This window comes from Ranitomeya imitator, chromosome 4 (genome assembly GCF_032444005.1).
Source record: "Ranitomeya imitator isolate aRanImi1 chromosome 4, aRanImi1.pri, whole genome shotgun sequence".
NCBI lineage: Eukaryota > Metazoa > Chordata > Amphibia > Anura > Dendrobatidae > Ranitomeya > Ranitomeya imitator.
Window position 1 is genome coordinate 583,433,174 of NC_091285.1, and position 15,289 is coordinate 583,448,462.

Genomic DNA, 15,289 nt, shown 5'->3' on the forward strand with positions numbered 1-15,289 from the left:
TACACTTTTCCTAGTGTACAAACTGAATATATCAGTATCCATCAGCAGGGTAACGCCCGAGTAGGATAAGCCAACTTATTCTTCTAAGTGTCACATCTCGTAAGTGGCAGCACACAAATCACAGGGTTTCCTGTATTCACCATTGAAGGGTACAAGGTAAAAAGAAAATCTTTTCTTGCATCAGACTTGACCACTGAATAAAAATTAAGCCACTCTTAGGACAAGGTGGTGCTGTTGGGGAAGCCCCAATCATGGCCTTGGCACAAAAGTAGAAAACACACGACAGTACGGAGTAAAAGAGCCACGCGGAAGAAAGGTTAAAATCTTCATTAATACACTGAAAATATGACAGAACTCATGCTTTTTCTTTAAAATCAAAAATACAAAAATTAAATGTTTTCCTAAAAACTTACTAAAAAAAACTCCTTACTTTAAGGAGTGACTTGAAAATGAATGCATGTGTAAATTTATACAATAAAATGGTATACAGTTAAAACAGGTAATATACATAGAAACAAAAAGAATGAACAGCCTCCACTGTAGAGTTTTAATTTCCAATACTGTACTCTCTGAACACGCTTACAAAATACAAACCTTATTTTATTTTTTATTTTTTTTTTAGAAAAGGAGGGGCAAAAAAAGGGAAAAAAAAAAGGAAAAAAAAAGTGCCTTCTCTTCTTTCTTTATGCATTAAGTGCACAACTGAAACAGTGCACACACCAGAAACCGCAAGCATCCTTGCACCCACATCTTCTGCACTTCTTCCTGCAGGACAGAGCACCTCATACAAAAATACCCACCAAATTAGCTGCATCAGTACCAGAGCTGTGGATGGATACGTAAAGGAGGGAGAGGCTGCGTGGATACATGTGTGAACGTAAATATATATATATATTTATATGTGAATGATGGGTGTTTGGCTCTGCATGTACAGACAGAGGGGAAAGAATGTGATAACAGAAACCTGGCCTAGTCGCAGGTCATATATCCCCTCAACCCTGTACTGTATGCAAAGTCCACACCTACTGTACAAGCCTCCATATTCCCCACTTCTCTCTACTTTGCCTTTTAAAAGCTTTTTTTTTTTTAAAAAAAGGTAATAGAATGGATTACAGATAAAATATAAAATATATATGAATTTCTAAAATGGAGCTTACATGGATTGAACCTTAAGAATTTCATTATCTAAAAAAAAAAAAAAAAAAGAAAGAAAAAAAAATACATTATGCAAGCAGAGAATAGGAACAGCCAAACATATCATACAAAATAAAAAGTAAAATTTGGCTACTAGAACAGATTGAAGCGACTGAAATACAAGGAATGGATAATGAATAATCTACACTAATAAGGATCACTGTGTAGGAAGATAAATCCCCAAACATTTGAGAAAAACTATCTGTTCCTGCTGACACGAACAAACTATTCAACAGCGGATAGGATGCAATCTGCAGCTCACAGACAGCGGGGTTTCTCTCGGAGACATAATTCCTGGGAGGAGGCCAAGCTGCCCAGTGATGTGCCACCAAACCAGTCACAACACGTCACGGTGAAACCGTTCCTTTTTTTTTTTTTATCCCATATAGAATTTTGTTTGTTTTTTTTTTAGACAGCAAAGTAAAGAAATGCCTTCAGCAGTTATGGCAAATGTTTGTGTACATGAACGCTCAGTCCTGTGGTTGTGCAGCTTTGCTCCCCTGCAGGTATCTGAAAGCTGCCCCCCTGTTGGGGGATCCTGCAGGTGCGTGATGTCCTCCTAATCTGGTGGCAAACAGTCATGTAAGCGAAATCTGTCTCTGATGTGAGGCCGCACATCCTCATTCTGTAAGAGAAGGGAAAAAAAAACAACAATAAATGTGTGCTGAAAGTGATTAAATTTGTAGAGAAGTCACCTTCTACAAAAAAAAAAAAAAAAACATACACTGAAACTCTTCATTTTCACAAACAAACCTAAATTGAGCATGTCTGCACTGCTCAAATACTGATATTGAAGGTGTACATTAAAAATGGACATTAGAACGATGCCTAGAGAGAGTAGTAAATCTTGCCCATGACCATTACATTGCATTTCCTAATTATCGTATATACTCGAGTATAAGCGGAGATTTTCAGCCCATTTTTTTTTTGTTTGACTAAAAGTGCCTCTCTTGGCTTATACTCAAGTCATTGTCCCAGGGGGTCGGCGGGGAGAAGGAGTGGCGGCTGTCACATCATACTCACCTGCTCCCAGCGCAGTCTCTGCTTCTCCGATTGTCTCCGGCGCCCACAGCTCTTCCTGTGTTCAGCAGCCATGTGGTACCGCTCTTTAAAGTAATGAATATGGAAGGGTCTCCACTCCCACAGGCGTGGAGCGCATATTCATTACTTTAATGAGTGGTGCCATGTGACCACTGAACACAGGAACAAGCTGCCAATGACTATCAGAAGGACTGCGTCAGGAGGGGGTGAGTATGACGGGGGAGGGTGAGCCATGCAATATTCACCTGTCCCCGTTCCACCGCTGGGCTCTGTCTTCCACATCCTCTGGCTGTGACATTCAGGTTAGAGTGTGCGATGACATGGCTAGTGCGCGCCCTCTGCCTGAACAGTCACTGCAGAGAGTCGGAAGACACAGCGGCGCACGGGGACAGGTGACTATCGCAAGTGCCAGGGGCGACTCCCACACCCCCATAGCGCGCCGGTGTCCCCGCCTGCTCAAGACACCGGCACCTCTCCCCCAACAACGAGAGGAGAGTATGTAATTTTTTTTCTTTTTTAATCGCAGCAGCAGCATCATATTGGGCATAATATTCTATGAAGCATCTTATTGGGCCATCAATCTTTGTGCAGCATCTTATGGGGCATAATATTCTATGGAGCATCTTATGGGGCCATCAACCTTTGTGCAGCATTATATGGGGCATCTTATGGGGCCATCATTAGCCTTTTATGCAGCATTATATAGGGCGTATTTTAATATGGAGCATCTTATGGGGCCCATCATGCACTTTATGGAGCTTTATATGGGGCTCCTGATTCAATATGGATATTCAAAAACACTTAACCTACTGATATCTCAATTAATTTTACTTTTATTGGTATCTATTTTTATTTTTGAAATTTACCAGTAGCTGCTGTATTTTCCACTCTAGGCTTATACTTGAGTCAATAGGTTTTCCCAGTATTTTGTGGCAAAATTAGGGGTCTCTGCTTATGCTGGGGTCAAATATATACGGTACATTACTTGGTTACCTGTTCACACTGAAAAAGACCTTTAAGCTCCCAGAAACGTCAATTTTACTATAATTGAAAACAAATATGCAGCATCTTTTAAGAAATTACAAACTTGATACCAGTTGTCAATTTATTCTCAACCTTAAAAAGGCATTGAGGAAACAAAATGCTTTAGAAATGGTATTCTTGGGGAATACAAGCATTTACTAAAAAAAGACATTACTTATAGAGCAGACAGGTTCTTTTTAAAGGCTTGCTCCAATATTTAACCTTTTTCCGAGATATGACGTACTGTTACATTATATGCTGGGTCCCTGACTGAGATGAGGGCTTGCAAGCCAAGCCTGCATCTTTCTTTTCTGTAATCAATTTTAATTAATAAAAGTTTCATGATGAACAGGCAACACTGATGCAAGAAAAACAATATGGAGAATAGCCGACTTTCTTTTTTCTCTTGCTCCAATTGAACCTGGAACAGAAGCAACAATTAGCCCTGTATAAAAACGTGGGTGAAGCTTACCAGTTCTACAAGCTTCTCCAGGAAAGGGACAAGCTTCAGCAGCTCCTTGTCATTTTTATCCATAAACCAACTCTCAATGGGGATACCGTTTGAAAGCTAAAAGAAGCAAATTATATATATTACTGCATACAGCATATTTGCTATAGGTAGAACACATGTCAGCCTACACAATAATACATCAATGGGGCCACAGTCATGTCAACCAAAAATGCACTGAAACATGTCAAAACATGTTGAAAACCAAATATACAACCAATTCTACTGTACACTCTGATGCAAATGTTGTACCAAAAGGTATACAGTGGAAACAAAAGAAATTAAAACACCAAGGTTACTTACCGGTAGCCATTAATTCCAGAACCCATGACAGCACACCTGAGAGAGGGATCCACCCAGCCAGAGAGAGAGAGAGAATGAATGAGAATATACCGATGCCGTCAAGGGTTCCAGAAACACCGGCTCCCGGCAAGTAACCTTGTTGTTTTCCCCTCACCCATGACAGTACACCTGAGAGATTTCTGGAGAAATGAAAACACCATAGGGAGAGACCACTGCTTGCAGCATCCTTTTACCCAAGGTTAGATCAGCCGAGGAGGACAGATTTAGTCTGTAGTGCTTAAAGAAGGTAGATGGTGAGGACCAGGTAGCGGACTTACAGATCTGATCAATTGATACCTCCGCCTTTTCTGGCCAGGAAGTAGCCACGGCTCTGGTGGAGTGAGCCTTGATGCCTTCAAGAACCTGAGCGCCACTCGCAGAGTAGGATAAATGGCATCCCTGATCCATCTAGCAATGGTACCTTTAGATACCCCGTAACGTTTCTGCTACACTGGAAGGCTATGAATAGGGACTGATCTTTTGTCCACTAACTAGTCTTGGACATGTACTCTAACATGGACCTCCTCACGTCCAAAGTATGGAATTCTTCCTCTCCTGGATTGTTAAAATCACAGAAGGAGGGTAAGGTGATCTCCTGGCTCCTATAGAATTTAAGAACTACCTAGGGAAGATAAGCTGGATCTGGCCGTAGAACAACCCTGTCCTCATACACTTGCGTGTAAGGGGGGGCATATAGACAGAGCTTGTATGTCACTTACCCTACAGGCTACTGTTAAGGCCACTAGCAACACTGTTTTAAGCTTGAGGAATTTCGCAGACAACTCCTGTAAGGGCTCAAATGGTTCCCTAGTCAGCGCCTCTAAAACTAGGTTCAGGTCCCATGGAGGAATTTTTGAAACTAAGCGGTCTAGATCTACTACAGGATTTTATAAATCAGGACACCCATCTATTGGATGCTAGGTTGCAATTATACAAGGCACCTAAGGCCAACACCTGTACCTTGAGAGTATTAGTTGCTAACCCTAGTTGCTATCCCGACTGTAGAAATTCTAGAATAGCCCCTACCGGAACTTCATCCCCCAAGGGCTGTCCTAAAAACTCCAGGAATTTCTTCCATATTCTACCATAGATCCTTGATGCAATAGTTTTCCTACTTTTCAACAGGGTGGACACTAACCTTGGTGAGAATCCCTGCCAACTCAGTAACGCCCTCTGAAAATCCATGCTGCCAGATGAAAGTCCTTCACTTGAGAGTAGCACACTGGTCTTTGTGTAAGCAGTTTCGGGATCTCTGGTAGAATCCATGGATCAGTAATAGACATCCACCTTAGAAGGGAGAACCATGGTCTCCTCGACCAAAACGGAGCTGTGAGAATTACTGTCGCCTGAACCTCTCTGATCTTTCTCACGACCGCTGGAATAATCGCTATCGGGGAAATGCATAGGCCACACTGAATTTCCAAGGTATCTGAAGGGCATCTACCGCGAATGGATTCTCCCTTGAGTTTAATGAGCAAAGGTTCCTCACTTACCGGTTGTGTAAACCGGCAAAACAGATCTATCTCGGACTGCCCATATCTGCAATATTTGCTGGACCATTCTCCCTGTCTCAATTTCTTGCAACTCAGGAAGTCTGCTTATCAATTTTCTATTCCCCTTATGTGAAGTGTTGTAAGAGATAGTAGGTGTTGCTCTGCTAGCTGGAGCAGGATGTTTGCTGCCTTCATAAGGGTATGGGACCTCGTTTTCCCTTGGTGGTTAATATAAGCCACAACCACACGATTGCCGACATGACCTGGGCATGGCGACCCCGAAGGAAGGGGAGAAAGTGTCTTAAAGTTCTTTCCACAGCCCTTCTAAAGTTTGAACCCTGATCTCTTTTTAGAGGAGACCAGGTTCCCTGCACTGAGTAGGATTTCAGATGTGCTCCCCATCCGGTACTGCTCACGTCCGTCGTGATAACGTCCTCCACCGGCCTCAACCCGGACGCCAAAAGCTCTCTTACTGTCCACTAGGCTAGGGAGTCTCTTACAGCTAAGGAAAGATATACCTTTCCCTCTAAATGCCCTTTTAACGACCTCTGTAGCTGCCTCAGGTGAAACTGTGCCCATTTTACTGCCGGTATAAAGGATGTTAGGGATCCTTGCAAGGACATCGACTTCCTTAATGTCATTATAAACTGCTGTATTGCTGACAGTGCCAGGGCCATTATTTTGGCTATCTTGTTCTCTGGTAGGAGACAGACCAGGCACCTGGAGTCCAGAACCAACCCCAGGAAGGATTGTTTATGTTCCGGTCTTGGCTTTGATTTGAGGGTATTTACCAACCAGCCTATCTCCTGTAGGGCCACAGTCACTTTTTTCACCTGTTCTACACTGATTATTCGACCACCCGACTATAAGGAAGTCGTCCAGGTACGGGATGATAATGATGTCCCCAGAACGAAGGTAGGCCATCACCTCCAATATTACCTTGGTAGACACCCTTTGAGCCACTGACAGACCAAATTAGGACAGCCTGACCTGTCCCTGGACATACAGAGCCACCCTCAGGAACTTTTGATGGTCCCGATGGATTGGGATGTTGTAGTAGGCATCTTTTAAGTCTATGACCGCCATGACGCAATCCTGGAACAATAGCTTTATTGCCGTGTTCACGGACTCCATTTTGAAGGAATAATTCTCAACCCATCATTTGAGCTACCTCAGGTGGACAATTGTACTTAGAGAACCGAACGGCTTCTGTATCAAAAAGAGGTGGGGGGGGGGAATAAAATCCACTTTCTATCTCTTCCACCGGGACTTTGCAGAGAACTCGCTTTTGTATCAGTCCCAAAATCTCCGCCTCCAGGGCTAGCTGTTCTGCTGGCGATTTCCTGCTGGGTGTTAATATAAATGTCTGACGGGGTGAATGGACGAAGTCTATCTTCAGACCGTTCTTGACACTTAAGATCCAGCGACTGGGGGAGATGTTCACCCAGGCAATAGAGAGCCTCCCCCTACCTCTGACATGACATCATTGGGGGGGCATTGTTGATGATGCAGAGGGTTCTCGTAACATATATCCAGACCCCTATTAAATTTTCTCCTCCGAAAAGAAGGCCTCCTAGCTTCCACCGAGAAACCCCTTCTTCTGGTCCCCTGCCTTCTCTAAGATGTCCTCTAGCTTCTGACCAAAGAGAAACTGGCCATCACACAGGATGGAGCAAAGTATTTATCGAAGGCGGGTCTCCCGGACACCATTTTAGCTCTAAGGCCCATCTAGCCGCTTTGGATAGGCTTGCCGACCTAGCCGCTAACCTCAGAGTCTAGAAAGACCGTTGCTCCTTGCAACAGAGACATATTGGCCAAGGTTGCATCTCTTGGAACCTTACTCTTCAGTTGTTCCTCCATTTGTTGCAGCCAGACCTTGAGAGAGCGGGCAGTACATGTCCCAGCTATTGTCGACTTCAGACCACCTGCGGCTGCCTCAGGAACCAACAACTTTCTTATCTAATGGGTCTCTAAGCGTGCCGGAGTCCTCCAAGAGCAGGGATAATTTTTTAGAAGACTTTGCTACTGTCCTGTTGATCTTAGGGATTTAATCCCAACCCTCCGAGTCCTTCTCAAAGAGGTATCTCCTTCTGGAAGATGAGGTCAGGCTACCAGACCTCTACGCTTCTTCCAACCTATGAGCACTTTTATCCTAGTGTTAACTGGAAAGGTGCGCTTTTTTTCCCTCCAGGCCACCAACCATAACATCCTCTAAGGATTTAGGTGCCCTTTCCTCCATTACACCAATTGTTGACCTGACTGACCTAACCAGTATATCCGTGCCCTTGGCTGGAAAGCAGGGTCGGCCACCTATATCACTGTCCGAAGAGAAGGTGGATGAGGATTCCGCATGATATTCCTCACCGGATTGTGAGGCCTCTGAATCCGTGACAAGCCCCCGAGCTCTTTTGCTTCTTTTTAGAGAATCTTTCACCTCCGCCCTGATTACGGTCCTAAGGCCCGTGGCGACGTCACGGTCTCTTCCCGTATTGTTTTCTGTATGCAGTCAGCGCAGAGATCCTTCTGCCACTGAACTGCCACCGGGGTTTTACAAAGGGCACACTCTTTATTCTCCCTCTTGGCCCTAGCCTTCCTAGGCCTCTAATGATTAAGCAGAAAATGGCCCCTATTAAACAACAAAGGTGACATTCTGGTAGATCACTTACCACCCACTGTCAAATCAAGGGTACCGGATTTGGAGGCTGATCAGGGGTACGTATAACGTCCCTCCTGGATACTGAGGAGTCCCGCGACCTCTGGTCAGGACGGCTGCCACTCAAGCGGCTGCTCCTCTTAGTGTGTCCAAGTTGGTGACCAGGCATAGACAATGGTGAATGCTCCTGCTGTAAGGGGTGCTGCTGCTGTCCACTGGGACAGTGGTTGTGGTAATTACTAGTTGACACACCATTTGTCTACCTGTTTCTCTTGCTGAACATGTAATCATTACTATTTTACTTATGTTTATTCACTATTGTATGTAATCAATTTTAAATTTTCATGCAATAAATTTATACCTTTTTAGTAATTTATGGACTTGGGCTCCACTTTTTCTTTTTTGGTTTAAGGATTCAGCCTTTGGAGTGTCCCTTTTTTCTCTTCTGCTTCCCCACTTGGTGTGGAGCATGTATAGCAGATTATTTATGTTTCCCGTTTTGGGCTGTATTCATCTTGGCCCTGCCGCACACCCCCTGACTTCACGCGGGAACACCCTTTGCCAGCGTGCCTTGCGCGCGCCCCCGGAAGCCAGGCTCACTATGGAGCGGCGGTCAGGAGGCAGAGCGGCGCGGCGGCTGCAGAAGAGGTTTCAGCACGCGGGTCCTCATCAGGACAGGAAACCCAGCTGAAGTAGGGGGAGAGGTACTGCCCTCTTATGTCAGTAGGTTTCCTGTCCAGGCTGGGCGGATCCCCCTCTCAGGTGTGCTGTAATGGGTGAAGGGAAAAACAATAGATTGTGCAATTTGTTTAACCCCTTCACGCCATGTACCGTACATGTACAGTGCATTTCAGGTCTCCTCCTCTGATGTGGGCTCCGGGATCCAACTTTTATTTCTTATTTTTTAATTGATGACGCTGTATGGCGGCTCGTTTTTATCGAGACAATGATGTTTTCAGCGGTACGATGTTTATTTATATCTGTCTTTTTGATCGCGTGTTATTCCATTGTTTTTTGCTTCTTTATTTTTCTTTTTTACGGTGTTCACATAAGGGGTTAACTAGTAGGACAGTTTTATAGGTCAGGTCGTTACGGACATGGCGATACTAAATATGTGTACTTTTATTTTTTTATTTACATAAAGAAATGTATTTATTGGAACAATATTTATTTTTTTCTTCATTTAGGAATTTTTAATAAAATATTTTTTACACCGTGTAATAAGGAGATTTTTGTGTACCCACCGTAAAATCCTTTTCTCCGAGCCAATCATTGGGGGACACAGGACCATGGGTGTTATGCTGCTGCTACTAGGAGGACACTAAGCAAATACAGAAAGAATAGCTCCTCCCCTGCAGTATACACCCTCCTGCTGGCTCTAAGTGAATATGTGAGGTATTCGTTTATATTCTGGCCAAAATATGTAAGCTCGTAACCCAACATCAAGGGTCCCCACGCTTACGAGTCCTACTCTAACCAATGCTAGCACAAATGCACTCTCAAGATGCAGTGGACCCATATGGTTAAGATAGCAACACAGGTAAGCGTGGGGACCCGTGACGTTGGGTTACGAGCTTACATATTTTGGCCAGAATATAAACTAATACATCGCATATTTTTTTTAGATATGTGTTTTTTACATTTTTTCGGGGTGCAGTTGGGCCCATTCTGTCTTGTAAACTATGGTGTCTGTTCACATGGGATAGCGCTGGGCAGCCCACCTGAGCTAATAGAAGGGCGTCACTAATAGGCTGATAACCTGGATGCTGTGCATTCCCATTGTGTGAACAGCGCCACATGCAAGTCTCTAATGTGCAGTCATATACCAAACAGCCACCCCCTCCATTAATTTGGTAGGTTGCGAGTGGCTGCCTCATCAGTATTTCTGCACCTGTGTTGCCATCTTAACCATATGGGTCCACTGCATCCTGATAGTGCATGTGTTTGGAGGCCTAGGCAGGGAAGCATCTCCTGCCCTTTTTGCTATTTTTCTGGCTCTAAGTGAACCAGTTCGGTAACAAAAGCAGTAGGAGCTTAACATTTAACAAGGATGAACTGTGTCACAACCAAGTCAACACAGAAAAAAACAAAGCCAATAGGCTAACAGGGTGGGTGCTGTGTCCCCCAATGATTGGCTCGGAGAAAAGGATTTTACGGTGAGTACACAAAAATCTCCATTTCTCCTACGCCTCATTGGGGGACACAGGACCATGGGATGTCCTAAAGCAGTCCCTGTGTGGGAAAGCAATCAACTGCAATTGTTCCTTGTACCCACAAGTTACAGATGCGGCACCGCCGCCTGCAAAATTCGTCTGCCGACGGTCGCATCTGCTGAGGCCTGAGAGTGAATATGGTAATGTTTTGTAAACGTATGCAGGCTGGACCAAGTCGCCGCTTTGCAAACTTGTGCTGCCGAAGCTTGGTGCTGGATGGCCCAAGACGCACCCACTGACCGAGTGGAGTGAGCCTTAATCCCTGCTGAGACAGGAAGACCTCTGACTCGGTAAAACTCCTCAATAGCCGAACAAATCCATTTGGCTATTATCTCCTAAGAGCTCTCACTAAATCCAGTGTGTGTAGGGCCTTCTCGATGCGATGTACTGGTGCCGAACACAGTGACGGTAAAACAATGTCCTCATTGAGATGAAAAGAGGAGACAACCTTCGGTAGAAAAGACGGGGATGTTCTCAACACCACCTCATCCTGATGAAAATTCAGGAACGGAACTTTACAAGACAGAGCCGCCAGCTCTGAGACTCGTCTAATGGACGTGACCAGGAAGGCAACCTTCCATGAAAGAAAGGACAGGGAAATCTCCTGTAAAGGTTCGAAAGGAGCTTCCCGCAAGACTCCGAGGACCAGATTAAGGTCCCATGGTTCCAACGGCATCTTATAGGGTGGCACCCTATGGGAGACTCCCTGAATGAACGTCTTCACTTGTAACCTATTGGCAATCCTGCATTGGAACAGAACAGACAGGGCTGAAATCTGCCCCTTGAGAAAACTAAGGGCGAGACCTAAGTCCAAACCCGTTTGTAAAAATTCGAGGATGGAAGGAATGAAAAATTCAAGAGGAGAACGTCCCCGGTCGTTGCACCAGGAAAAGAAGATTTTCCAAGTGCGATGATAAATGCGCATAGACGCAGGATTTCTAGCGCTGATCATGGTAGAGATGACATCCGGAGAAAAACCTGCCTGGGTTAGAACCCAGGACTCAACGGCCATGCCGTCAAACACAGGTCCTCGGAGTTCTGGTGGTAAATGGGGCCCTGTGATAGCAGGTCTGGGCAATTCGGTAATCGCCAGGGAACAGCGGCAAATAGTTCCGTGTACCACGCACGACCAATCTGGCGCAATCAGGATTACCAGTACCCTCTCCGCTCTGATCTTCTTGATGACTCTCGGCAGTAAAGGAAGCGGGGGAAATATGTACGGAAGTCGAAAATGATGCTATGGGAGCACAAGAGCATCTGCCCCGATGGCTGCCGGCTCGTGGGACCAAGCTATGAAGTCGGGAACTTTGTAGCTTAACCGTGAGGCCATCAGATCCACATCCGGAATTCCCCAACGACAGCAGATCTGGTGGAAGATCTCCGCATGGAGAGACCACTCCCCGGAGTCGCGGCCTTGATGACCGAGGAAATCTGCCTCCCAATTGTCCACTCCCGGTATGTGAACCGCAGAAATCATTGAGCGGTTTTCCTCGGCCCATTGGAGGATGTGGCCTACCTGGCGGTTGATGTATGCCACTGCAGTGGCGTTGTCAGACTGAATCCTGATTGGGTGACCCACCAGGAAGGGATGGAATTGGAGAAGCGCCAACCTGATTGACCGAATTTCCAAGATGTTGATCGGAAGGCGTGATTCCTGGGGGGACCAGCGCCCCTGAGCAGTGTGATGAAGGAACACCGCTCCTCAGCCTAGAAGACTGGCATCTGTTGTCAGAACTAACCAATGTACTGGAAGAAAAGACTTCCCTTGATTCAGGGAGGATTTTAATGTCCACCACCTGAGAGACTGTGACTCGCTGGGGAAGGAGGAACCGATAGTCGAGGGAGAACGGGTTCCTGTCCCAAACAGCCAGGAGGGCATGCTGTAGGGGGGCGGAGGTGTAATTGAGCAAATGGAACCGCCTCCATAGCTGCTACCATCCTGCCGAGAACTCTCATACTGAGGCGCAGAGAGTGAGTGCAAGGCTGAGAGAGCTTCTCGTAAGACTGAGTATCAAGTAAGGTTGGTATCAAGTAAGATTGGTAGACAAGACCTCAGCCCAGTGGGTCATAGCCTTAGCCATCCACGTAGCGGCAAAAGATGGGAAGAGTGCGGCTGCTGAGGCTCCAAAGGCTGAACGTGCCATATTGTCGATCTGACGATCGGTTGGATTTTTAATCGAGGCGCCCTCCGAAGAGGCTAAAACAGATTTAGTAGCCAGGCGCGATACTGGAGGATCTACCAGAGGATCTACCAGAGGAGACTGCGACCAATCTTTTCTTAGTTCCTGTGCAAAGGGATATTTTGACTCCATGGGCTTCTGCCCTGTGAATCGTTTATCTGGACAGATCCTGTGAGATTCAACGATTTCCTTAAATTCGGGATGAGTGGCGAACGCTATGAGCTTGCTTGGTCCTCTTAAAGGACACGGCATGATCCGTTTTAGATAAAGGTTCCTCCTCAAGTTTCAAAGCCTTATTCACTGACTTTCCTGAGTTTCCTGGGGAAGGGTTAAGCTATGTTTCTGCAGCTTACCCAGGTCCTATGTCTTGAGTCCCCAGTGTATGCCCAGAAATCGCTAGTCCTGAAGGCTGTGATCCAAAAAAGGCTGCGGCAGCGCTGCAGCAGCATCAGCCCTGTGGGTGTCCCAAGATGGCCGCCGAGATCAGGAAGGGAGAGCGCTTCTCAGGGAACGAGAAGCACCAGAAAGAGTGGGCGGCGGTAACTGCCAGTGCGTGTGGCCAAAACTCCGGCCTGTATGAGGGGGAAAAGCCGGGGGCTAAATTTTTAAAACCTGCCCTGCAGGCCGCAACCGCTATTAGCGCCATCCTTAAGCCACACTCCTTCATTGAATTGCCGCACTGCCAACCACCCACAGACCCGGGCTTTAAGGTGCGGACCTCCCATACCCCGGGGACCAGGACCCCCAGTGCCTCGGCCCCCGAAGTGTACGCACGGTAAATGCGGTGGGCCGGTGCTCAATCCACCTTGCATCATCCGCTATATCACTTAGGATGCAGTGGGGGGCTGCACGGACGCCATCCGGCTATTCACCTGGCTCCAGGAGAGGTAGATGGAGGGCTACTCTATGTGGTCGCCTGCTATGGAGGGGGGAGATCGGAACGCGAAGGAACCGTCGCCCGTAAGGTGAGCTCAGGGCTGGCATCCAACGTTGCTTGAAAGGATATGGGAAGAATGCTCAACGTACTTGCCTGTTGGTGAATTGGGGGAGATCGGAACCTAGAAAGGATCCGTCGCCCCCATTAGCTCCGTTAAGGGCAAAAATAGAATAAAAAGTAAAAAACTAAAATAAAAACGGTGGGGTCTGAAAGCAGACCCAAGTGCCTCCTACAGACACTAAGCAAGAACTGGTTCACTTAGAGCCAGCAGGAGGGTGTATACTGCAGGGGAGGAGCTATTCTTTCTGTATTTGCTTAGTGTCCTCCTAGTGGCAGCAGCATAACACCCATGGTCCTGTGTCCCCCAATGAGGCGTAGGAGAAATTTAAAAAAAAAACTTTTTTACATTGTCCCAGGGTGGGACATCACTATATTGCTGATCTGACACTTTGCAGGGCACTGTGTCAGATCAGCGATCTGACAGACAGTGCAGGAGGCTTGCCGGCGCCTGCTCTCAGCAGGCACTGACAAGCTACCTCCGCGGCAATCTTGGATCCAGGGGCCTGCAGGGAGGAGACGCTCGGAACGTGATCACATCGTGTTGTTCTGAGGGTCTCATGGAAGAACGCAGGGAGCCCCCCTCCTCCCTGTGCAATGCTTCCGTATGCCACCGGAATGCTGCAATCATGTTTGATTGCAGTGTTCCTGGGGTTTACGTGCCCGGAATGGTCCGTGACCGCTCCTGGAACTTCGTGCCGGATGTCAGCTGTGATAATCAGCTGACACCTGGCCACGATAAGCTGCGCTCCCCCAGTGAGCACGGCTGATGGCATAGGACGTACTATCCCGTCGATGGTCATACAGACCAAAGTGACCTCGACGGGATAGTAAGTCTAATGTCAGAAAGGGGTTAAACACCTTCTCCACGGTATTCACGGTGGAAAATGAAATGCTAGGTGAAATGCTGAGAGACAAAGAAAATCCTATATTAAGGGTCACCAATCTAACCCAAGAAGAGGTGCGAAAACTGCTAAATCGATAAATCTCCAGGTCTGGATGGTATACACCCATGCTTAATAAGAGGACCAAGTAACGTAATAGACGTGGCGTGTCCTGGACGGCCATGTGAGCGGACGCTGAGGAAAGCTCCCGTGGCCACAAGCAAAATTATCCTGAACAGACATGGCTGGCTGCCATAAATCTAGCCTTTTCTGGAAGCTGAGTCACCCGAGCGTGAAGGAGAGCTGTGGGGACACCCAGAGAGGCTCGCAATGATGCGGAGGAGGCAGAGAGATGTGGGTGCAGGAGAGGCTGGAGGGACCCAAGATGGCGCTGAGGCCAGAGCGAACGCTGTGAAGGAGAACGCTGCCTGTCAGAAGCGCATGGAAGCTGCAGCAAAACTTCAAAGGTTTGCCCGGGATGTCGGTGGGGAAGAGGCACAAGATACTATAGAGGAGAGAGCTGAAGGAGAGGAAGAGGAGGAGAAAGCTGATGAAGGAGCGAGGGGGGCACAGAAGGGGGAGGAAGAAAGTAGCATGGCTGCGGCAGGAGAGCCTTAGAAGGAAGTGGAATTGAGAGGGGAGCCAACCCTAAAGGAAGTCTTTATCCTCTTGTAACCAGTCCCTGAATGATTTAACCCTTCAGATGAAGGAGGTGAAAGGGGAGATTATACAAATAAAGGCTGCCATACAGAAAATGGATAAAC

General features: G+C 46.7%; 1 protein-coding gene across 2 annotated transcripts in view; it reads right to left on the reverse strand.

Annotated features, from left to right (window-relative positions):
* Positions 1-312: 312 nt before the first annotated feature.
* The window catches only part of CTDSPL2 (CTD small phosphatase like 2), a 63,114-nt gene continuing 48,137 nt past the window's right edge, over positions 313-15,289 (reverse strand). Inside the window, exons 12-13 of one of the 2 annotated variants that reach the window (XM_069766462.1) lie at positions 3,731-3,826; positions 313-1,819 (exon numbers count right to left, since the gene is read on the reverse strand). In XM_069766462.1, coding sequence (XP_069622563.1) covers positions 1,754-1,819; positions 3,731-3,826 — 162 coding nt within the window. In that variant the 3' untranslated portion in view covers positions 313-1,753. The remainder of the gene's footprint in view (positions 1,820-3,730; positions 3,827-15,289) is intronic. The other variant, XM_069766463.1, reaches the window with a different exon arrangement.